Source organism: Poecilia reticulata, chromosome 16 (genome assembly GCF_904066995.2).
Source record: "Poecilia reticulata chromosome 16, P_reticulata-male-v2, whole genome shotgun sequence".
Classification (NCBI taxonomy): Eukaryota; Metazoa; Chordata; class Actinopteri; order Cyprinodontiformes; family Poeciliidae; genus Poecilia; species Poecilia reticulata.
In genome coordinates this window covers 25,396,922-25,421,094 of record NC_088845.1, presented here as the reverse complement: position 1 = coordinate 25,421,094, position 24,173 = coordinate 25,396,922, and the positions used below count along the sequence as shown (strand labels likewise).

Sequence of the window (24,173 nt, the reverse complement as noted above, 5' to 3'; positions counted from 1 at the left end):
CGTTCAGCTGAGTCAAACAGTTAAATGACTCATTGAAAAATGATGTAGCAATCACTGTTTCTGGTTTAAACAAAAGGTGGCTTACATCCACCTTTTGTCTTGAATGACTTTTAGTATCTTTGCTCTGTCAGAATTTTTTTTTTTTTATTTCCAATAAGTTAAAGTTTGAATTGGAGAAAAACAAGACGACAGTTGTTTTTAATATTTTCAAGTGTATTTTTCACAATTGTTCTATTTATGTCCCAATATTAAATATGCAGTCACAAAAACAAATAAAGAACAAAGAATTGGAACAGCTAATCTGTATTCATAACAACAGATGGTTTTAACGCAGTGCTGTTAATGCATCTGGACTATTCTCTGATAAAAGACAAATGCAGTAACATGTTATATTTCACAAGAATGATTCATTTCATCACAGAAAGCAGCAGTAGCAGCAGTATGTCTTAGTGCTGGGTGGAGGGAACGCCCCCCGGTCAGCCTCTTGCTTTCCTGCTGACAAGAAGCACATGACCAGGCGTGTTTACACCTGCAAACACGTACTCGCTACGCACACCGTGACGGACGGTCAAGCCAAGGCTAAGATTTGACCTTGTGTCAGGACGTGATTCGCTTTGGGGACGCTCTCTCGGTGAGTGGGTTCTGTGTAAATTAGCCTCATTGTCTCTGGTTGTCCGCCTCCTTTTGAGGAAACGGCTAGCTTCTCTTCCGTAGCAGCAGCTGCTAGGCTAGTGTGCTAACCTGTCAGTGGGTTTACTGCAGCACCTTTACTGTCCTAGTAATTTAAAACTGTCTCTTTAACAACATTTTTTTTTACCACAAAATACTATATTTCTGACATAGGAGTGCAGAGTATTTTTGTCCTCTAATGTCATATAGTGTTTCAGCTCCAGCAACTATATCGGAGCTGCTTGTCTTAATTTATAAGAATTTTGAATGAATTTTGAGAGAAAACTCGTGTGACATCTGCGATTATTTTTGTTTTTTTAGATAAGTACAGTTAAACTGTAATGGCCGTTTCCACTCATTGTTCAGTATTTAAAGTGTGTGTAAGCTGCCACGCAGGTTTGTCATATGGAAGCATTACCTGCTGTGTGAGCTCTAATCATTAGAAGCTGCACAGTTTGCCTGTCCGCTTTAGTAATAACTTGGTTTACATGCATTTTAGCACAACTAATAAGACATTACTTATTTGCTGATGTCTTTTCTAGTTTTGCAAACTAATTTTAAAAAAATAACTATGTGAACAAGCTTTAGGAAATTATTGTTTATATAAAGCCAAAGCTATAAACCCGTTTTTGATGTGAAAAGGGATGTTTGGTGCATCTTTATGAAGTTGGCAGCCACATATTTATAAACCAGAGATCAGAATTAGTTAGTTTTCTCTTGTTCGGCTCTGATTGGTGACATGAACTTCCTCCATTCAAAGTCAGTGAAAGCATCAACCTACTGAATATATTTAAAAGCACTGTTTGCATTTCATAGAAGCAAGGTTAGGGAAGCGGTCCGATGCATGTACGGGGATGATTTTTTATTCCTTTTTCTTTCTGTTTGATTCAGAACAACTTTCTTTATGAAAAAAGGTACAGCAGATTTGTTTTTCTCTTTTGTGCTGTAATCTATTGGAGGAAAAACTAGAATGAACTAAGAAAACCAGGATTCTGGTAGCCTTGAATAGACTGATTGATGAAGCTGTAATTCTTGCCAACAATCTCTCCATGCATTAATGGTAGTTTGCATTTTGTTTCTCTGCTCCAGGGAGCCTCTTCTCGTCTGTCCCCAGCAGAAAGTGTCCAGCTTCGCTCACTGGTTTCAGGAAGCCTGTCTTCTTGACGGCTACCATGGACGACACAGACATAGAACGTACGTTTTCATGCTAAAGTCTTTCTTTGTCACAACGTTTTAAATTTAAATGTTCTGACTTAAGTTTTCCGTTCTCATTTACATGTAAGTACAAGTCCGCCTGACATATTCGTTTCTTCTGCTGTTTTTTTTGTTATCCATAGAGGTGACTCTGGCTCTGCTCGATGCAGCCAATGATAAGGACTCTGAGGTCCAGGATCAGGTCAGAAAGTCTATGTTGACTCTGGGAAAACAGCAGCCAGACCGAGTGCTGGCCATGTGCCAGGACTACCTCCTGAAGCATCCCAAGGTAAAACTTCAGGATATTCAGTGTTTGTCTTGAAATTTTGTTCCAATCATTAGGCGTAAATTAAATGAGATGGAGCTGGACAACTTCTAAAACTTTTCTTTTGGAGAATGTTGATTTTTTTTATTTTTTTTATCTAAACTTCTGCAAATTGGTTGATGCTGATGTTTGCTTTTGAGACACCTGGTGACCTATAAATGAGGAAATGAAACTGTGTCAAAGCTGCTTCAGAAGCACCAGGGGTTTCACTATGTAATCTTGAAAACAGCATCAAAAGATAAACTATAGAGTGAAAAATATCTATAGTTATTTTTCACTCTATAGTGAAAAATAACTATAGATAGTTATTTGATGTAACATGTATCATTTTATTGGTCCGCAGGTTTTAATTCAGCCTTTTGTTTCTAACACAACTGAACACATCAAGTTTAACCGTAATGTTTGAGGTTCAAATATGAAACGTCAATAGATTCAGCTTATTTTTTACTTAGTCCAGGGCTCTGACTCGGCTCATGACTGTATAATACCGATCCATCTTATCACACCACCACAGCCATCGATCTCCCCATCTTTGGCTCACTGTGACATTGCAATCAGGAAGTTTAAGATGACATGCGCGATGCGACACGCAAAGCAGAGGAAGACATTTTACCCGACACACTCTGTATTGCAAATATATTTCTGGGAATCTTCACATATTTTTTATGCTTTCCTCATAATCTGCTCTCCCTCGGTTTTCCTCTTGCAGCTGGTAGTGAGTCACAGAGTTGTGGTTCTTCAGACCATTGAGCTGATTGTTGGCTGCAGGATAGAGGAGATCAGTGCTCCCCGAATAAAAAGCATCATCTCCCTGGCTTCAGAGGAAATGACCAGATCCAAGGTGAAATGGCTGCTAATGTATTTTTATTTACCCAAAATAAATAACATCCACAGACTGATAATAATGTTTTGCTCTTATCACGCCCTCTTGGTTGCTTAAGGATGTCGTTCCTGACTGGCAGCAGGCGGCCAGTAACATCTTGGTTGCCGTGGGGAACAAACACATCAACGACATCATGGAGGAGATACTGAGCAAGTTCCAGCCAGGGGTCCTACCTCACTTCTTCGTGGTTCAAACACTGGCCAACCTCTCTGACTCAAACGGTGAGACACATGAAAGGGGGAAGAAACATTTCAGTCTCTGGTGAGGTAACCACCACAAGAGTGGCTCACGTGAGCCAACTCGCCAGCCACTGACCAGGAAGTCACAGCTCTGGCAGGAAAGCATTAAAGCATTGAGTGACTGTTAGGAGAAGAACAGGAACCTGTTTAACCTGCTCAGAAACGTTCCCACCGTTTAGATTTTTACTAGAATGAGCCAGTTCCACTGACAAGAAAACGTCAGCTGAAAACGTCAAACTCTCTAACTCGGTGTTTCTCAGCGCCTCCCTGCTCTGCATGTTTTAGATGTGCCTCTATTCCAGAACAGCTGATTCAGATGATTGCATGACCGTCAAGTACAGCAGAAGCCTGTTAATCACCAAGAGATACAATTCAGTTGTGTGGCAGAAGGGAAATACCTAAAACATGCAGCACAGGGGGGCGGTGAGGACCAGGGTTGAGAAACGCTGCTCTAACTATTACTTTGTGCCAACTCTTCCTGACGCCTGTCACCGACTTGTGCAGACTGATGGAATTATGGGTAATTCCATCAGGGTAAATCCTCTAAACACAAAAGTTGTGTTTAGAGGATTGTGTTGCGAGTCCTCTAAACACAAAAGTTGTGTTTAGAGGATTGTGTTGCGAGTCCTCAGTCTGTCAAATTATGTTCTATGTATTTATTGAACAGTTTTATCAATCGGAGTCAATATATGCTCTCCTAGAACAGAGACGTTATTTCTAATCCTCTAACATTTCACAACAACTATCATGAGAAACTTGTAGGAAGTCTTTGTTGTTTCCTCCAAAAACGTTCTTGCAAAGTCCCAAATAGAACTCATTCCTGTGCTGTAAAAAATATTATTTTCAGTGGTTTTATTCTTTTAATTTCTCAATATTTCAATTTTCTAGTTTATGGAATGGTGCCATTCCTGAATGCCATCTTGGGAACCATGTTGCCAATGCTGGCCATGGCCAAACAGGACAACATGAAGTGGGTATTTTCATCCGGTAAGAACCTCCCACCACGCCGTTCACATCTCATCTTAGAAGAACTGACTAAGAACCTCAAACATTTGTTCTCTGATGTTCTGAATAATAATGATGGGACACAAAGTGACACCTTCAGGATAAGTAAACTCTGCGTTTCCTCCTCCTCTTCCTCTGTTTCGTGCTTGTCGCTCTCTCTCCTGCTCTCCTGGCAGCGCTGTCTCATTTCAGTGACAGCATCCTGGAGTACCTGGCCAACCTGGACAAAGCTCCAGATCCCACAGTCAGAAAAGACACATTCTCCGGTGAAATCTACGCAGCTTTTGACATTCTCTTCAATAACTGGTTACAAAGCAGGGAGTCCAAGGTAAAGGATACTCCAGATCAATACAGACAGTTGAACAAGATTACATAAAATACATCAGCCTACAAACCCAACCTATAGGTAGCATAACGTTGTATATTTGGGGTGTGATTAAGAAGATTTTTATTCTGTAGCGAAGTAAAAGTCCCAAAGAAACACAAGAATCCTCTGTTTGTAATGAGTCTGCATTAAGGAATTCTGCTGAGTAACAGCCCCTCCACTGTTCTCCTTAATTGAAGTCGATGTTGGTTCCATTTAGAGACTTCCTGACAGTCGACCAGATGCTCAGAGTGACACAAGTTTTCTCTTTTCTTCATAACTTTAGTTTTTTTTCGGTCAGTAGTTTTTTTATTAACTGGTGACTTGAAGACGTGTCCCAGTGCTATCGTGATTTTTCATTTGCTTTATTTAACTTGTAAATAAAGTTAGCTGTTATCCTGGTACTCTCTTCTGATTTCCTCCCTTGCTGAGCGGCGAATGTGTAGTCTGTCTCATCTGTCCCCTCGTATCCTGCCTGTCTTTGTGTGTCCTCCAGCTGAGGCTAACAGTGGGTGAAGCGGTGGGCTCCATGTGTCACCTGATGGCCAGTGATAAACTGGAGGAGCAGCTCCCCAGAATCATCCCCGCCATCGTGTCCCTGTACAAGAAAAACACAGAGCACTACGTCATCAGTAAGGTGAGGACAAACGGTCCGAAACAGTCAGGTTGTTGACTACAACAAGTTAGCTTGAAGCTAAGAGTTTTCCCTTTGGTCCGAACAGAGCTTGTGCCAAGTCCTGGAAGCGTCGGTCAACATGGGCAGCAGAGTCCTGGAGACGCAGCTGGACGGGCTCCTCTTGGCTCTGCATCAGCAGGTAAAGCCACGTCAACGCTAGGTTAGGCGCCGCGACTCCAGTTTGAGTGATCCTGATCGTTGCCTTTTGTTGTGTCACTGGTTGTGTCACTGTAGTCATAGTCATGTGGTTTCCTGGACTTTGACAGCACTTGAATAATGCTTATTGCAGACATTTACCACGAATGACTGGACATGCAGAAAATCTGTAAATATTGTAAAAGTACCTTTTTTTTTTTTGCTTTTTGTCAGCAAAGCAAAATTGTTTGATAAGAAGTAAAAAAAAAAAAAAAAGGGGTTTGTCACGGCTTCTTTTCTTGTTCACATCATCACTGAAGAGATAATTTGTCATTGAATTTGTAGCTTTATTACCTGGTTTTGTAACTCAATAATCAAATCTTTGTCAGATCAGTGCCTGAACCGTATATAAGCTCTGGGTTACGATGACAATACATTACAACATGCAAGTTATTAATAAGTGACACAGACTTGAAGGTTGATGTATTCATTTCAGGCGTGTTTGAAGATGAAGTCAAATTATGCATTGAAATATAACAAGATATTTAAAAGGAATTTTCTGAAACACGTCAACAAAAACACAACTTAGTTCTTTGAGACTATAAGACAGTAATACTTAAATCAAGAAAAAAAATGTATAATCTGTTTTTTTATATAAAGTCATAGGACACTACAGTCATTACAGTCTCACTCTAAGCGAAGCCTCCTTGCTAATTTAAAGAATAAGTGAACTTTCACAGCAGGACGGCAGGAATAAAAGCTCAAAATTGTTCTTTTATTATAATTCTTAAAGAAAAATTAGAATGGGTTGTGATTGGTATAGGCACTTTACAAAACAATTAAATCTAAAATTAGTCCATCTTTAAGTTCACACGTTCAAATCAAGTTACACTGTTTGCATTAAATTAGTTATGATCACGTCAGAAATCAGTGTAACTTTTCCTTCGTCTCCTGCAGGTTTCTGCTCCTGTAGATTACAGCGACCCTCCTACTGTCAAGAACCACAACGAAGTCTTGCGTTGCTTCAGCTTGCTCGGTACTGGTTCTGTTTTATTTCTATATATGTAGTAAAATGTGAAGGGTGACCACAGTATCTATATGGCAAAGTTTAAATCCCATCCAACCGGCTGATCTATCTGATGTAGCTCTATGGAGTCACAAGTGCAGTAATGAGATCATGCATTAGTGTGTTGGCTCTGTCTCCTCCACATGATCTCGTTAACTGTGAAAGTTGCTCCACAACTTCTCCCATTTCACTTACTAACTTGTTTTTTTTCTGGCTTGAACTCTTTCTATTTAGTTATTTATTTTATTAATATGTTTACTTTTTTGTCAACTTTGTCCATCTCTGTGTTTTATTCCTTTGCTTGTTCCTCTCCCACTAGCCAACTCTTTTCCCGACCGGCTGGTCATGTACGTTCTGCAGCGTTTGGAGAATAGCAACGAGCGCAGCAGGATGGGCTCCCTGGCTGTGCTTCGTCACCTCATAAACTCCTCCTGTAAGGAAAATGCTGCAACAACACGCCACAAATTTCATTTTTTTTAACAAAGCTTTTATGAATACCTTCACTTCTTATGTGGATGCTTGTTGCAGCTTCTACAATGGAGAGCAAAAAGCTTCTGATTCTGGCCAGCATTAGACAGCCGATGGCAGACCACAGCAACAAGGTAACGTCATAACAGTGCAAAGAGAGATTCATTTTATTCTGTCCTTTTTTCTTTTGGTCAGGGTTCTTATGCAAGATGGAAAAATATGGAGTTTGAAGAGTTTTCCATGTGTGCATAAGTATGGAAAAATATTTTGTAGACTGTGTTTTCATAGTTGGCACAACAAACATGTTAGATCTAATTTGCGCCAATCACACTGCTTTTAAACTTTTCTTAATATGGAAGATAAAACTCCATATAAACTCTGATATAGATGGATAAAGATCAGTCTATCAATGATGATTGTAGAAATATTCAGTTCAGAATGAACTTTTGTTCTTACGTTTTTCAAAAAGGGCCGAAGGTGGCAAAAGTTTGAAATTTTGACAATGATTTAGATAAAAACAGTATTTCCAATGCTGCATATTGCCTTGTATCTGAGTATCTGGATTCGTCTGTTTCGCAGGTGAAGAAGCGTGTGGTCCAGGTGATCAGCGCCATGGCCCATCATGGCTACCTGGAATTAGAGGGAGGGGAATTACTGGTCCGATTCATAGTTCAAAACTGTGCTCTGCACGACACATACCAGGTAAAAAACAAAGCAAAACTTGAAACATCTGTTCCAGCTTTTCACTTTTGTTTTGAGTGGGATTTAATGGGTCCGACTAAATAATTAATCTAAAGAATTGTGTGGTGGATCATGTTCCACCAAAGCTGATTTGGCACAAAAACGAAGACGGCAGATTTACAAGCAGACACTCTCAGTAAAATAAAGCAACAGACTCATTAGTGAAGCATATATGAGATCTGCAGATGGCAGGAGATAAAAATGTACCTAATCAGCTTAATGGTCCTGCTAAGATTAAAGTTGTTTAATGGCTCCTGAAGTTAACTAATTAACAATGTCTAGACAAAAGTTGCTTCTTTATATCTTTTTGCGCTTTTTATGAAAGTAAAATGTATTCCTATGAAAATTTGCTCCTCTGTGTGTCAAAGTCCCACCAAAGAGCAACCAGCGATCCAGAGGAGGTGACCAATGAGGCACTAAGGACGATGTGTGACAGCACCCTCCATCTCCTCACCACCACTGTCGGCCGCCTCGCTGACGTAAATGTCTAAATGTCTCTGTCTGATCTGTTCATGGATAATGAATCCTGATATTCGTGAATTTACTTTTATGTTCTTTGGTTTGAAGGTACTTTGGCCCAAGTTGCTGTACTACCTGACGCCTTCACAGCTCAGCAATGCCACAACTCCTCTCTGCAAGAGTCTCATCGTGTTGGGGAACAAGAAAAAAAGCAACCAGGAGCCCAGCTTCAAGATTGATTTTACACAGGAGGGTTAGTATGCTGTTTTTACTGATCAGTATAACAAATTACACTGTTATCACACTCTGACAGTGTGATGAATGTGTGCTGTTATTTAATCAGAAAAGCAACAATTATTTATACTGCTTCTAAAACAATGTTATTTACAGTTGTCTTATCTTTAATATTTATTTCTAGTCATTTTGAAAAAAAAGAACAGATTATTAACTTTTGCTGAGGAAAATCTTTGCAATTTTCAGACCATAATTTCTTGATATACTTTGATATCGGTGCTGTGAAATACATTTTGTCTGCTCATTTAATGTAGGTGTAAAATGTGCAAAGTAAATCTTCAAACTGAAAAAAGTGTTTCTTACAGTTTGTCTTGTTCTTCTGATGAATTTCACGTTCACACATTCTTCTCTTTTTATCCTCGCCACCAGTTAATCTCCCATCTCCTCAAACTCTAATGATCAGACTGCTGGTAAGTCAATTTGCACATTACAAATGAGCCATAAGCTCATATGCTAAAAGAAGGATTTGCATATGTTTCTTCTCAGCATGTAGAGTGTAAAATAGAGGCTGTAGAAAACTAATTATTAAGTATCAGGAACAGATTGTGATTGAATGGGGGAAAATTAATTGCAGTACATATTTGTCTTTCTGACTAAGTCTTAGTTACATCCTGCAGGATATCATGACTGACTTCTCTGTGATGTCTGATGTTTATTTTATTTTCTCCTAGCCTGTTTAGGCCTCCAGCTATAGATTTTTTGAAACTATTTTTACAGAACGGTGTCGCTATGTTCTAGGTCAACGCAGCGTTTCCTTTTAATAGCAGAGGCCATGGACCGCCGTCGCTCTCGCTCCTACAGATCCTCAGCACCAACATTCACCCCAAAACAGAAACGGTCTGGGAGAAGGAAATTCCTCCTCTGCTTTCGCTGCTAGAGGGTGCGGAAACTGTTAATTTTTTCATTTGATTAGATTGTAGTAAAGTGTGCAGGTTTTCATTTTGTATGATCACACTTTACCTGGCTTGTGTTATTATCAGAATCAGAGTCAACAGCAAAGAGTCTGGATAAGAAGAAGTGGGATGAGAAACTACTTGAGGTGAGTAATAACAGAAGAATGTGAACTTCTGCCAATAATTATTAGCCTTTTGCGTGTGACTAGATGTTGGCAGAATCGATATTTAGCTGTCTGAAATATTGTTGTTTGAAATTTCCCCCAGCTCTTGTCTCATACCCTGACATCGATTGAAGATGACAAGTGGGTTTGTCAGTTTGCTGCTGAAGCAACAAGATACCTCTCGACATACAACAACGCCCTGGAGGAGAAGGTATTGTGTGTGTAATAAGCTTTATTTTCATGTGTCTAAAATGAAGGCCTTGAAATACAAGTTGGCGTTAAATTTTGTTGTGGCAGGACAATTTAATATCTTTTTTTTTTCTCTCTCACACAACTTTTCTGTCAGACAAAAACGTTTGAGTCGCACACAAAATCTTCATTGCGTTCTATGGCTCGAGGATAACTTTCTGCTAATATACCCTTGCTAGCTAGCTAGCTAGCATTTTCATCTTTATTGTGGGCCCAACACCGGGTTCACAGTTTTTGCTATGCTTGATTGTAATGCAAGTTCCCCTGATTGTCCCCTCTTTTGCTTTTTCTGTTTCTGTCTTAAATATCATTCAAGGTGATATTAAAGGTCTTAAAAAGCCTTGAAGTTGACTTGCTCTAATCTTCAGATACGCTGTTTGAATTTGGGTTTTATTAACTTCCCGTTTTGGAGAAGATACTGACATGCCACATAGTAAACGTATTATAAAAGTCAAAAGTTAAGGCTTATAAGATTTCCAATAAAGTCTCTGAACTCACTACATAATTAGTAAAATGATATTAAAGGGTCACTAGACAAAGTATTGAAGTTCTATAACCTAGATGTTTATGAAAGATTTGTTAAGATTGCATATTTGTATTTTACAGGGTGTGGTACAAAATATGTTAACGTCTATGACTGCAAACTCATAAGTATCAAGGCTTCAACATTTATAAGGGATGTAAAACTGTCTAATAAAGAGTAGAAAACAAATCCCTTCCTTCTCTCGTAGAGCTTCCTGTACCGATGCATCGGAGTGACTCTCCAGCAGTGTTTTAATAAGGAGGTTGTGAAGAAGCAACTACAGGAAGTCCTCCTCGTAGCGCGACACAATGACGCAATTGAAAGAGAGGTAATTGAAACACAAAACAAGTTATATCCATCATTAATTTCTGTTTTACATCTGTCTAACTTTCAACTTTCCATCCTCAGGGGGTGGCGATGGGTGTCGGTCTGTGTGCCAACAGCCATTTAGAAGGAACGTTGGCCAAGCTTGATGAGTTTGGCAAATCGGACGCTTTCAAAAAGTCGCCGAGCATCTTCAACCTGCTCAAAGTACAAACCGTGAAACCCCCTCAAATGGGAACTGTTTTGTCCAGGTTCCTGCAAAAAGTTTTACCGTCCGCTCTCTTGCCACAGGAGCGTAATGAAGTTGAGGTGGAGAAGGTGAAGAGCACATTAATCCTGTGCTACGGCCACGTGGCGCTGAACGCGCCTCCAGAGAAGATTCTCAACCGCATCGATCAGGACATCTTACGTTGCATCAGTAAACACTTCAACACCAAGGTACGGAGCATGCTGGGAAAAAGAGGCAGCGATTGCAAAACCAACCGTCTGTGCAGATAATTCGGATAAGTTCCTCACTGTGATGACAGTAATATTTATTATGAGTGAACAGTGGCTTTGTCTAAGGTCCTCTTTATTGTGGGAAGTACTGCAGGTCACTTCTGTGCTGCTGAACTGAAGTGACGGTTCACAGCAAGCTGCTGGTTGTTTAGATAAAGATTTATGTTTATACATAATTTCGTAACATACTTGTAATAAATGCAGCACACATTTAGTGACTAGTTTTGCATTCATGGGAAAAAAACCTGGAGCTGGCCTGCAACATCTGACCAGCATCATAATATGATTCAGATCAACATTTAGCTTCTGATTGGACAGATATTTCAAGTCCCTTTTTCCTTCCCACCACAACTAGGCATGCCATCGTTCATTTAATACTTCTCTTGTTGTGTGTTTATTCAGCATAAGATGTCATGAACAGTTTATAAAGGTGGTAACAGTTTGGTTTTTTGTGCTGTTTATCACTTCTCCCGTCACACTTTGGGTTATTTCTGATCATGTCACCTTTCAGCCTGAAATGCATAGAATTTGTTGAGAATTTGTACATGACCTCATTACGTTGTCACCTCTTTTTATGCAGGTTCTTGGGATTAAAGTAGAGACAAAGGTATAGTTTCAGGGTTAAAGGGTTTTGTTTTGTTTCTTCTGTTTGTTTCATCTTTTCCTCTCTGGGTAATTTTGCTAAATCCTTGCCTGACAGCTCTAAAGTCAGCTTGATCTGAATGAAACAATCGCATTTCCTTTAAGCTTTTGCTGACCTTGCTTTAATATTTGTGAAAGGTCCACAGTAAACACATTTTTGATTAATTATTGATTAACTAAACCGTGTGTGGTTATAGACCTGATGATAATTAGAGGCATGCATTCACATCATGTGAACTTTATGTACATCTATTTATTTTTTTTGACACCAGGTGTCAGTGGAGTGACAAAGGTCTTCATTGTTATTAAAATTTTACTAAATTAAATGTAGAAGATACCGTGTCTCCACTTTAGATCATGTACAAAGGAAATAGCCAGTTATTCTATCATTAATCATCACTTTGAACATTTTCTTTTGTAAAATCATGATAGTAATTGTGATCTGTTGTGATAATAAGCTCTAATAAGACGATGTTTACAAACCCTAAAGCTAACGATAATCTTACGATTGGAGCTAAACGCAGTCAAAGCCATATCGACAAATCAAACAACAATACTTTGTTTAAATATGTATTTTTTTTACATTTATTATTGCTTCAATAGAAACCTACATTCCCACATATCTCATGCCATTCTTAACCTTATTTCATAAATATCTACATTTCTTCCTTGATCCTGCTCTTCCTTTTTTCTTGGTAGTTGCTTAAAGGTGGACTGCTCTTAAATTACTCATCAGTGACTCACCCTCAGTGTGAAATGCTCTTGTGATTTCTTAACTTTTCATTTCTCCGAGGCTTTAGGCTCATCCGATGCTTGTTTTTTTTTTTAGACGGGGAGCCTGCAATAAATCTCCTGTTTTTAGAAATCACTTCTAATTCTGCAACGATGATTTCAGATTTCTCTCCATCTTTGGGCATGGAGGATCAATCTACAACAGCATTTTTAGATTGATTAAAGTGATTGCTTTGCTGGGTGCTTTGCTCTTACGGTTGCGTTCACTATTAATAAAAGTCAGTCTGCTGGAGTAGTTGTGTGATTCCTGTGCTTGTTGTTTTTGTCGGTCTTTGACTTGGTTCAGGACCTGACTATGAAGCTCAGTTTGATCCAGAGTGTTGGGCTCATAGCCAAAGCCATCAGCAGATGTGTGAAGAATCAAGGCTACATCTTCTCCCGCAAGCAGGAGCTCATCACCGTCATGCTGGTCAGTATTATTACCACTTACCATCTAACTTGTAGTTTCATTGAAATTACTGTAATATTTACCTTTATTTATTTATTTTTTATTCCTGCCTTCTGATTTCACGGATCAGGATTTTATCAAGTCAGAGCCGTCTGACTCGTTAAAGACTCCGGTACGCCCCCTGGTGATGACAACCTGTGCCAACCTCATGTATCCTTTATTTCTCTGAAGCCGTTGCGTTTACCGTGTCGTGTTGCAGAAATACGTTTGAACGATGATCCACGTTTTCTAAAATGTTAAACGGGCTGTTTAACATTTTAGATGTGTAAATGGCCTTAACTGTTGCTGTTGTTGTTTGCCATATGGTAAAATAAAAAATATTTTTGTAAAATCCTGATTTTATTACAGTAATTCTGCATAAAACAAAGGGCATTCCCAATGCTGGTCATATCTGCACCACTGACACAATGTGTCACACCATGCGGCTTTCATGGTAATGTTGCTCTGAAACATTAATAGTAACTATATTACACTAATATATTATTGTCATGTTGTTTATTAAAACCAGTAATCATTTCCTCCCTTCTGTACGAGCCAAAGGAGGAAAATAAAACGGAAATGTCTGAGGAGAAGAATAAAACTAAATTCATAGATTTTTGTCTCCCGGATGATCCCTCAATCTCTCTCCGTTGTCAGCAATTTCGGATCCTTCATGATCTAATGTCGCCATATCGCCCGGAGGTGTTTGCTCTTGCTTTCTTCCGGAGTTTAATCTTTAACTGCGAGTGCTTCAGGTCCCTGGACCCTCCGCTAAGTGAGAACGAGAGCTTTGACTTGCTCAAGGTGTGTGTAAACGGCGTGCTCTCCCTGCCGCCCGACACACACACTCCAGAGAAAACTAAAGACGAGGAGATCCTCGACCCCAAGCAGAGAAAGGTGACTCACAGATGAAATGCACTGCTTAGGTTGATATTGGCCTGTCTCAGTCACTTTATGTGTTATTTTTAAAATAAAACATAAAAACGCTCTTGTCTCATCCCTCTAGGTTTTGTACAAAGACACACTGGCTGCTTTGCAGGAGCTTCTGAGGAGCATGCTGGCCAGGGATCCCAGTCCGGATGGCTTGCAGGGAATCTTTAAGGTGAAGCCTGATGTTTGTTCTTATGAGATCATCACTGCAGCTTCGTCTTTATGTATTCATGCCCCTGGCGTGTTGCTGTTCTGTTTTGAACTTGATTGGCTGAATCTCTGGTGGTTTTCCTTGTTTAGACAATACAGTTGCAAAAAGAAGGGAAAATATCTCTTTACTTTTGGCCAGTCAGTGAAGTGAATGATATATCATCCTTCTTTTGTGTTCATGCATGTGTTTAAAGTTTGCGTTGTGTTGTTTTGCATGTGTTTAAAGTTTGCGTTGTGTTGTTTTTGTGTGTTAATTTTGCCTTCAGAGCCAAACGTTTTGTTTTCATCCTTTGCAGCACATTGAGTCGTGGCTTGGCTCTGTACACGACCATGAGAGGGAGAGGGCCATTACAGCCACCTCTAACCTGCTGGCTTACTACCTGGAGAGCCTGACCGTCAAGGTGCACATCAACACGTCACACAGAGGGCCACATGCATCTTTAAACTCCATAATGATCAAGTCTTGACTGATCTGCCATTTCTTTAGGCTTCTTTTTATTGCACAGCCCACACGTTTATGTGATTTTAAAATTTGACTCTTACGTTGTTTCCCTTTGGTTGAACTAAAAGCTGTTTCATTTTGCTTGTTTGTGCGTCCCATTGTCTGCAGTGCATGGTGTCTTTCCACAACCTGGGAGCTCTGTTGGGCCGGCTGTCTCCCCGCTGCTCTGACCCTCTGCTGGCTGTACGCACCGCGGCTGTCGACTGCATTTACACGCTGCTTTCTATACAGCTGCGATACGAAGGTACCCACGCTCACCCTTATGATACTTGACGGTTTTTACAGAGGCTTCAGGTATTTGCACTGTAATATATATATATTTTTCCTAGGATTCTCCTTGGACTATAGAGATGAAGGCGTTGAAGGTCTGCTGCCTCTGAAAGAAGCTCTGGAGAACCCGGACCATTCGGTGCTTTACAAGACCTGTTCAGATCTCACAAAGGTGAATGTGGATGCAGTGTTGTTGTGCCATGCAGTTAATTAAAAACGGGAATAGTAAATAGTTCTGTGTTACTGTGTTAATATTATTTATTTGAACTGTAGCTTAAAGCAATTGGTTGCACTAGGTTTAATTTACAGGGATGAAAGAAAAATTATGTACTTTCTTGTGCTTTTTTTTTTGTCCTCTTAATTATGTTGAACACATACATTGAATTTTGGGATCTTAATGGAATAAAGTGTTGACATTTTCCTGCAGTAACAAACATATCAGCATGTCCTCTTCACAACGTCAGTTTAATATTCCTGCTAAGTGTATTCTGAACCTGAAAAGCTCAGCCGTGTGTAACTGCATGCTCTCCTGTGTGTGTCAGGTGATGAGTAAGCGTCTGCCTCAGCAGCAGCTGACGACGCTGGTCTTCATGTTGTTTGAAGGGCTGGTCGACAGTCAGGCCAACTGCTGCAGATCTTCGTCCGTCATCTTGAACACTCTGCTGAAAAACCGGGGAGCCGGATTACAAGATCTGGTAAACACACGGGAACACACACAAACGCTCGGCCAGGTTAGGGCCGCTGACGTCTAACGTCGTGAGGTGACGTAACGCGTGGCGTGTGTGTGCTGGCTCTGCAGGTCCCAGAAATGTTGGAGGTTCTGCATGTGCGCCTCCAAAGCATTACAGAGGAGCAGGTACTAACGTGTGTTACATTTATGTTTTTATGCACTTGCTTTGTTTGTTTCCACATCTGGTTCGCCTAACATTTTATGTGTCTTTCGAGACTCTGTGGTCTAGATGGACACATAATTAGAGCTTTCAAGAAAACAGTCGTGTTTTATTATTTTATCAACGAATTTTAAGCAGTTTTATCTGTATTTTGCCAAATTGCATTAATGTGTGAAGAAAGTCCAATATTATTAAGAACTCATCAAATGCACAGACCCCCATTTATTCCTATTATAACAGTTTAATTTGTAGTTATATTGATATATTTTGCCCACCTGTTTAGATTTGCTATTCAGCCACAATAAATGAAACACTGGCCAACATTTTGATGTGAAATGACGGCACTTGGCAAAATGCAAGGTTTCAGTTGTTGATGACTTTGTACTTTTTGTGTTTTCTATGATGTAAGGTAATTTTATTTATATAGCACATATTCAACACCAAGGCAATTCAAAGTGCTTTACGTGAATTAAAAGGAAATGTAAACAAAAATAACAAACCAAAGGAAAGAGCAAAAGAAAAATAATGTAATAATATTGATCCAAAATAAATAAACTAGACACTCCTGTTCACGGTTGCTAGATAAATATAAATAAATCTAATTCCTTTTCTGGATTGGAAGAATATAATATATATATATAATATAGCACTTTGCTTGTTTTATTTTTATATTTAAAGGTGAGAGTAGCAGTGGGACAGACTGTACTGATCCTGGCTTCTCAGCATCTGCAGACTGTCATCAACACTCTAGTTAACCAACCTCTTCCATATGACAGGTACACAAAACCACCTGCAGTAAAATGCTTCATCAAACTTCTTCATTCTTCTAAATACTCATGTTTTATTTGTATTTGTTTCACCCTTTTATTATTTTTTTTTATTTGTTGGTGCTAAATGTTTCTGCTTCCTCAGCTGGACCAGCGAGATGTGGATGGCGATGGGAGCGGATCCCATCGTAGCCAATCGGATCATGGAGATGGTGATGGAGAAGCTTGTCATCACAGCACCCTACGTTGACAAGAAGGAGTCGATGATGAGGGGAGGCATGACTAAAGTGGCCACCAATCAGCCACTGGCAGTAAGTGGGACGTCCAGTTTGGAAATATCCCAGTGCTGATTGTTATAAAGTCTAAAGCAGATTGTGTGGTGTGAAATTAAATCTAGTCTAGAGTAAAATAGTCAACTTTATGTGTGGAAGACAGCGGTGATGCATCGACGCGTGTTTATGTGTCCAGATGACGTGCGGCCTAAAGGAGCTGCTGTTGAACGGTCAGTCTCAGGAGCCAGCGGTCAGCCTGTTCCCGCAGCTCTTCTCCTGCCTCACCGTCAGACTGGGAGCGAGCGTCGGAGTCATGCCACCCAAAGACAGCAACCATAAACACTCTGGCTCCCTGCATGTAGCAGGGTACGTAGCTCTGGATTGTTTTTATTTATGTACTTTAAAATGGCCTTTAAAAATCCAAAGAGCCATTTTACTTGTCTAGAGATGGAGGTAAACCAGCCTTCCTATTTTTATACATATTTACAGTAGTAAATTTGTTCATTGTGAAATAAAGTTTAGTTTTTTTCCCCCCATCACTTTTTTTTTTTTGCCAAAAAACCACCCATTAAATGAACATTTCTTACCAACCTCTCCACCTACCCTTTCCTATTTCTTCACATGCTAAGTTGGAAATTCACTAGATAATTTTAATTTCAATTCATTCACTCATTTTCCTCTAACATTATCAATGGCACTACCAATGTAAAAGTCATTCTCTTTCATATAAAATTCTTTCACATTTGGTAGAATTTAATAAAGGTTTTACTTGGTTTTAATTAGGTTTTGGTTTTAAAATCAAAGAAAAACGACAAATCTTTTCACAAAAAACGGGATAAAATGCGTTTTTTGTGAAATAAAGCATATTTTAGAGCAAAGATTCTTGTAATATTATCATACTGCTGTGAATAGCCTATGCAGATACTCCATAAAAACAGAAAACATGAAAGAGGCCTTTTACAGTTCCCTCATAATTATCAATAATCCTCGTTTATTTCCGTGTATTGTTTGGTCGAAGTTATTCAGCGCCGCCGTTGGGGCTAAATAGGAACACGGTGCTGTGGAGCCACTGGCTGCAGACGGGTTGTTTTACTTTAGTGAAGATATATTTTGTGTTGCAGGGTTGCAGCCGAGGCTCTGAGGATCCTGTTGGCCCGAGCTCAGCTGGATGAGGTGATGAAACGACTCGATGAAGACAATGCCTGGGACGCAATGAAGGAGCTGAATACACACGTTACCGGGGTAACGCTACTAGCAAGGTAAACACAGAAACAAAAGCTAGCTGACCAATAAAAAATAAATCTGAATAAATCTAAGCTACACAGAAGTTCAATATTTATATTTAGACCATTTATTATGAACAGAGGATGCAAATGTGAAATTAGGTCATTTTTCCTCTCTGTATTCTGTACTGGCTTGTACTTTTGGTTGTTTGTCTTGTTTATAGAGCAATGGCGAAGCATGCTGGTCCCAGACTGCCTGCGATCGTAGAGTGTCTCTGTCCGTCACTCAACAACATCTACGAGTGCCAGAGGATCACCGTCACTGCTTTCTTTTCCGAGGTGAGAAACTGTTTGAAAATCACCTCCAGTTCGCCAACACGCACGCCAACTTTTAACGCCGATGCTTTCTGCTGATGTAAGCTTTGATGACTTGGCTGACAAAGAAACGATTTAACTAAAGACGGACAATTGCGTCGCAGGAAGCGCTGATCACTTTTGTTCAGTAACAGATGAAGTTTGCGTTTGTTATTTTTCCCTCCGGCTCGTTTCCTGCGTCCAGCTGCTGAACCATCACGTGGCGACTGAGCTGTTGCTGATAGACGTCCTGATGAACAACATGATGGAGAGGATTTCGGATCCCTGCTGCACCGTTCGCATGCTGGCTGTGCGAGGACTCGGCAACATAGCAGTGGGATCGCCAGAAAAGGTGAAAGGTCAACCAGGCCAGCGTTGGCACGCCGAGGTGGCTGTAGCCTAACGCGTCGCTCTCTCCTGTCAGGTGAATAAATACGCCAAGGAGCTGCTTGCAGCCATGAGCTCAGGAATGGAGGAGAAAGACGATCCAGGTGAGCGAAGAAGTTTGGCTTCAGGAATGTTTTGTTTTACGTTTGATTGGAAACTGACTGGTTATTTATGGTTTTTCTCAGGTAAACTGATTACCCTGGAGGCCATGTCCGGACTGAGTAAAGTTCTTCTTCACCTGGACAAGAACAACGTCCACTTACTGGTGGTCTACATCTTCATGAAGATTAGACCCTTCTTAGAAAGTGTAAGTTGATAAAACACTTTATGAAATATTGTTCTAAAAAATTAATCAGTTAGCCGTGTGATTTTTATTTTTTTATTTATTTTTTTTTTTATCTTTCCCCTTTTGAAAGATAATAAAATCATTTTAAAAACTAATGAGGTCATTCTCACCCATATGCAGGCATTGCTCCTGTCCCAGTCAGTTTAGGTTTATATTAATCCATATCAGACATGAATTAAAGGACAAACATTATTATCCTTAAAAATAAAAATTCCTTTGGCTTCCCTTTCTTACTTTATTAAAATTACTCATTAATTTTGGACATTTGCCTCATTCTTTGCATAAATATTTTTAAAACAATCCTGTTTAACATAATTGTCAACATTTATTTCTGTTATTACCAGTGCTGTAGCCGTATTATTGTTTTGCTTCTTTTTACTCAACAGCATCCTTTTTGGTAACACTTTATTTGAAGGGGAGTGAATAAGACTGACATGACACGGTCATGAACATTAATTAGCCGTCATGAATATTTATGACTGTCATGAAGCGTCATTCAGTAAATTATGACACTTTTAATACAAAGTTGACATTATTCAAAATGTCTTTATGACAACTTGACATTAACCAAGAAATCATTACTGATAAAACTTTATCTTTAATAACATAAAATTACCTCATTTTAAAGTGCAATCAGTAATACTTTTATAACAAATGTATATCAGTAATTATATAAATTATTACTGATATAATAAGTAATAATTTATTACTTATTAATAAAGTAATAAGTAATTAATAAAGTAATAGTGCCCATTAGTGCCTAATGAGCACTAAACATTGGTCATACTTTAGATCTTTATTTTAAGATATCATTTCGTTCTCCTGCCCTAATGATGTGTATTTTCTGCTGGATTATCACCTTTGTCAGCTGACGTTTTTCAGACCTGAGCAGGTCTCAGCTCCACATTGAGGCTCACGATCTTAACGGATCCATCTGGCCGCGTGTTTGTGCAGGACAACGACGACATCCGCTGTGCTTCCATCCTCCTAATGGGCAACCTGTCCAAGTTCGGCTCAGGAGAGCAGGTTTTCAAAGACCAGATCCACAATGTCCTGGTCAGCTTGCTGTTGCACCTGGTGGACCCAAACGCTCAAGTGGTGAAGGTACAGGAGGACACGAAACGGTTTAAGCTGCCGCTTTAACCTTTTCGTTCACGAATCTCCTCGGCTGCAAATCGATGTTGAATTTTTCAGGCGTGTAAATATGCGATGCGAGTGTGTGCTCCCGTCGTCGGATCGGAGCAGATCACAGCCATGTTCCAGAACCACCTGCACGAGGACAAGAGTTTGCACTACGGAGAGTTCATCAACGATCTCACAAAGTACCTGGTGAGACGGGTTTCGGACGCTTTTATTTAGAAATATTTGCTTCTCTGTTTGTAAAAAAAAAAAAACAAGACATCGAAGCGTTAAAATCTTTTTTTAGAATGTTCTCTTGAGTTGCTCTAAAGGAATCATTGTTATGACGTTGTTGTACCAGCAGACGGTATGTTTGTTGTGATCAGTGCTGATTTTGTTGCTTGTAGATTCAGGACTTTCCCGGCATGCTGAACTTCTACCACATCTCCGTCATCCAGTTCTTCAAGAGCAACTGGCCTGAAGTCAGAGCTGCAGCGGCCATGTTTATAGGTACAGCAGCTTTCTGCATTGCTGTAAACATTAGTTCCTAACAATGAAACAAACCTAATTCAGTTTTTGTTCATGAGGGAAATGCCTATGCATGTCAGTTAAACAGAATATCATCGAGAAAATAAATCATTTCTGTTTTCAAATGCTGATGGTTGTGGCTTGCAGTAGATGAAAACCCCAAAGTCGGCTTCAGAAAATTAGGATATTTCGTAGATTACATTCCTTCTGGGTTTTAGATGAGTAGAGTTTGCAGACCAGTCCAGCACAGGGATTTCATGTTTCTGTTGCCAGATGACATGGCCAAAAAACGTATCACAATTTAAGTGTTTTAAAACAGTCTATCAATAATTATTGATTCGTATTTTTGTTTTAAATATTTGAAATACTGCAAAATGGGTGACGTGACCATTCCTGTTTCATCCACAGTTTCCTCTCAATCTCTTGCACTGATTTTCTCCTTCAATTTCATGCTGTCATTTTGTATTTGTAAGCAGTTTATGGGGCCTGATGGTGAAACATGTCTGTCTGCAGGTTTCCTGCGAAAGTCTCAAAGTTTCAGGAGATTCAGTATAAAGAAGCACTCATCAGTGGAACCTATGCTAGAAAATGTCATGAAGGCTAAAAACTCTACCACACTTTTTCCTTCCACTCACCTTTCCATTCAAGTGCTTGTATACAGAATTTAACAACCAGCTGGTTTTCGTCATGTCAGTCCTCCCCCCTGTTTCTCCCATTATGAAGTAGCTCATAACATGACCATGACAGAACTTTTCCTTCCCAATATCCTTACTTTTATTCATCTTTATATATTTCTAATTCTCTGAGGAAACAGAATTTTGGCAAAAGGCTCTTGACAAACATCCGCTGATGCGTATCAGTTTAATTAAAACCATTATTCTGGTCCATTTCCACCATTAGGGTTCCTCCTGGGGAACATTCAGCAGGAGCACCTCTCTCACCTCAACATGGGCACCATCTCCAAAGGTGAGTTCAGCAGCTACCTTTTAAGTCAAAGGGTTGATTTAAAGGCTCACAGGTTCATTGTGTCTGTGCGTACAGGTTTAGTGGTGCTGCTGCAGGATCCGGATCCTGTGGTGAGGGTAAAGGCAGCTGAAGCTATGGGACACTTCCACTGACACCTGGACAATCAGCTGTGGAAAAGACTGAGAGGTTTTAAAAAAAAAAAGTCTGCAGTGGTCAACTAGATCTGAGTAATGCATTTAATAAAGAAAACAAAATAAAAAAAAAAAACAACCTGCACGCCGTAAAATGTGTAGCCTTTATATAAAGCAATCCTTATAATTGATCTCAACATCTATTGAAACCAAACTGGAACAAGACAGAAGAGAGCAAATAACCAGTCTTATTTATATAATTATATCAACTTATGAAGAGAGAAAACTCACCGTCGTAAAAAAACTAACAAAAAAATGCACATTCAGTTGAGAATCAGCAGTTTCTTTTGTTTCATTCCGATACTTGAAAGACGTGATGTATAAAATTTATTTTAGCGACCAACAACTGTGTTTATAGTGTTTACTGTTCAGTGTGGTAATACCAGAAATACATTGTGTTCCTAACACTGAAATATATACAATATGAAGTTATTGCAAAGGTGAATGTGTTCAAAAATGAATATTTTATGTAGTATCTTTCAATATTACATCGTCATGCAAGTGGTATTTGTTTGCAGATGATACTTTAGCATCAATTTGGCTTGTAGCTTATTGTTGTCATCACATCGTCGCTCTGCAGAAGTACAACAGATGCACGATTCAGAATTAAATTGATTTATTGCATTTCTGCTCAGTGGTTCATTTTCAGTAGCTATTGTATTATCCAGCAATAACTAAACAGCAGCTAATCAATGGCTGCTTTTTTGATAACTAGCATGTTTTTGCTTGTTATACATTATATATACAACGGGTTTGTTTAGAACAGACATGTCGGGCCAGCAAGATGTTGAATGAATGCTTTTAGTTTCATGCCCTGTGGTATATTCATGCCCCACAGCATTAATAAATGTTTTTAAAACGCTACATCTGAAAGTCCTGTGAGACATCTTGGGTTTGTTTCCCAGAATCAGCCTCATCAATCTGGATACATTCTGTTTCAATCCACACTGCCACTTTCTGCGTACATTTCTTGGAATCGGCTCACAAACAATTCCCAGCAATCTGCGTAACTCGTAAGCACACTCGGTCATATTTTTAGATCATTACATCTGAACCAGTTAAAACAAATTATTAGCAACTTTTAGTTAACCGCTTGGAGAGGCAGAATATTCCAGCATAGCCATACTCTCACCTGTACCAAATGTCTGTTATTTCTACATTAAAACTGTAGAAATAATCAAAATAACTTCCAATCCAATAGTTTTCTCTCATTTAAGACACTTTTTCCTTCCCGGTAGTAAATGAATTAAAGTGTTAGAATGGAGAGGAGTACATTGTTTGTTGTAAAGTATACCTCTGAATTATCTGTTGCACTTTGACCTCTGGCATGCAGTCCCTGATCTGAGAGCTTCCTGGCAAGCTGCCGTTGAATCCCATTGGTTACAAGTTAGAGGAGCAGCTGCTGCTTTCATTGTTTCTACCTGTTCTTGGTGATTTCTCTGTGGTGAAACCTGAAGGGTATTTTAGTCTATTTCCGTTTGTTTGTTTGTTTGCCACACCACCAACTTGTCATAATGACAGCAAGCCAAATGTTGATTTGAATGTTTCATCTCAAATTTTCTCGAAACCGGGGCTGATGTCTTAGTACTTTTAACACTAGGCTTTAAGATCAATTGTATTTTTTTGTTTTGTGTTTTTTTTCTACATGTTGAATGTTTAGCGAGGTGTATCTAACGATGGTACTATTTCAAATAAATAAATATGCTGATGTGTGGATGTCTATTTTCTTGTGCTACAGAAGAGCGAGATGACAATGTCATTTATTGTGTTGAAAATAAAGGAGCTAAAAGATTCGAGTGTGTAACCGAGTTTATCTGTTTCGTCTTTTTTTGTTGTTGAAATTTTCACCGAAATAATGGTGCAGCAGCAGAGATCAACACATTATTTTAATTGTCACCATGAATTATAGGGAACAACTATGAATGGATTACACTGTAAAACTGTTAAATTCTCCTTTTTCTTTCATGTGTTCACTACATCCAGTGATGTCCTTTTTACTTGAATGACATGTTCTTGTCTTTCCCATATTGCACATGAAAATATAAATATCGTATTACAACGTTCTTTCCTCATGATACCTCCATGAAGTTTGTAGAATAAAGCTGATCGGTAAGAATTAGTGATGCATGCTTTTGTAAGTTAAGATTTTTTTCATCGCTATGGACTTTAATCTGCTAAATATTGCAAC

General features: G+C 39.3%; 1 protein-coding gene across 3 annotated transcripts; it reads left to right on the top strand.

The window, feature by feature from the left end:
• Positions 1–466: 466 nt before the first annotated feature.
• Positions 467–23,778, top strand: mroh1 (maestro heat-like repeat family member 1). 3 transcript variants are annotated; one of them, XM_081597177.1, is made up of 45 exons: positions 467–631; positions 1,759–1,863; positions 2,007–2,152; positions 2,898–3,029; positions 3,130–3,292; positions 4,199–4,297; positions 4,492–4,643; positions 5,176–5,316; positions 5,402–5,494; positions 6,448–6,526; positions 6,876–6,989; positions 7,085–7,158; positions 7,604–7,726; positions 8,134–8,244; positions 8,333–8,477; positions 8,888–8,928; positions 9,257–9,398; positions 9,505–9,557; positions 9,679–9,786; positions 10,556–10,675; positions 10,756–10,878; positions 10,963–11,109; positions 11,750–11,776; positions 12,890–13,012; positions 13,122–13,201; positions 13,786–13,927; positions 14,037–14,132; positions 14,467–14,571; positions 14,781–14,916; positions 15,002–15,114; positions 15,485–15,637; positions 15,742–15,798; positions 16,511–16,608; positions 16,745–16,910; positions 17,068–17,237; positions 17,993–18,130; positions 18,319–18,433; positions 18,654–18,800; positions 18,873–18,939; positions 19,021–19,142; positions 20,136–20,285; positions 20,376–20,510; positions 20,708–20,810; positions 21,729–21,794; positions 21,870–23,778. In XM_081597177.1, exons 2-45 carry the CDS (start codon positions 1,842–1,844, stop codon positions 21,944–21,946), a joined length of 4,914 nt encoding a protein of 1,637 aa, XP_081453303.1. In that variant the 5' UTR covers positions 467–631; positions 1,759–1,841; the 3' UTR covers positions 21,947–23,778. The 3 variants fall into 3 exon arrangements, with proteins under 3 accessions (XP_081453303.1, XP_008430284.1, XP_008430285.1); XM_008432062.3 differs by having other exon boundaries at positions 468–631; positions 9,499–9,557; XM_008432063.3 differs by lacking the exon at positions 11,750–11,776 and having other exon boundaries at positions 468–631; positions 9,499–9,557.
• The last annotated feature ends 395 nt before the right edge of the window (positions 23,779–24,173 follow it).

Coding starts and splice junctions, on each gene's coding strand:
- mroh1 (XM_008432062.3), top strand. CDS start 1,842: ATGGACGACACAGACATAGAAC. Junction 2,153..2,897: donor ACCTCCTGAAGCATCCCAAG/GTAAAACTTCAG, acceptor TTCCTCTTGCAG/CTGGTAGTGAGTCACAGAGT. Junction 8,245..8,332: donor CTGTCGGCCGCCTCGCTGAC/GTAAATGTCTAA, acceptor TTTGGTTTGAAG/GTACTTTGGCCCAAGTTGCT.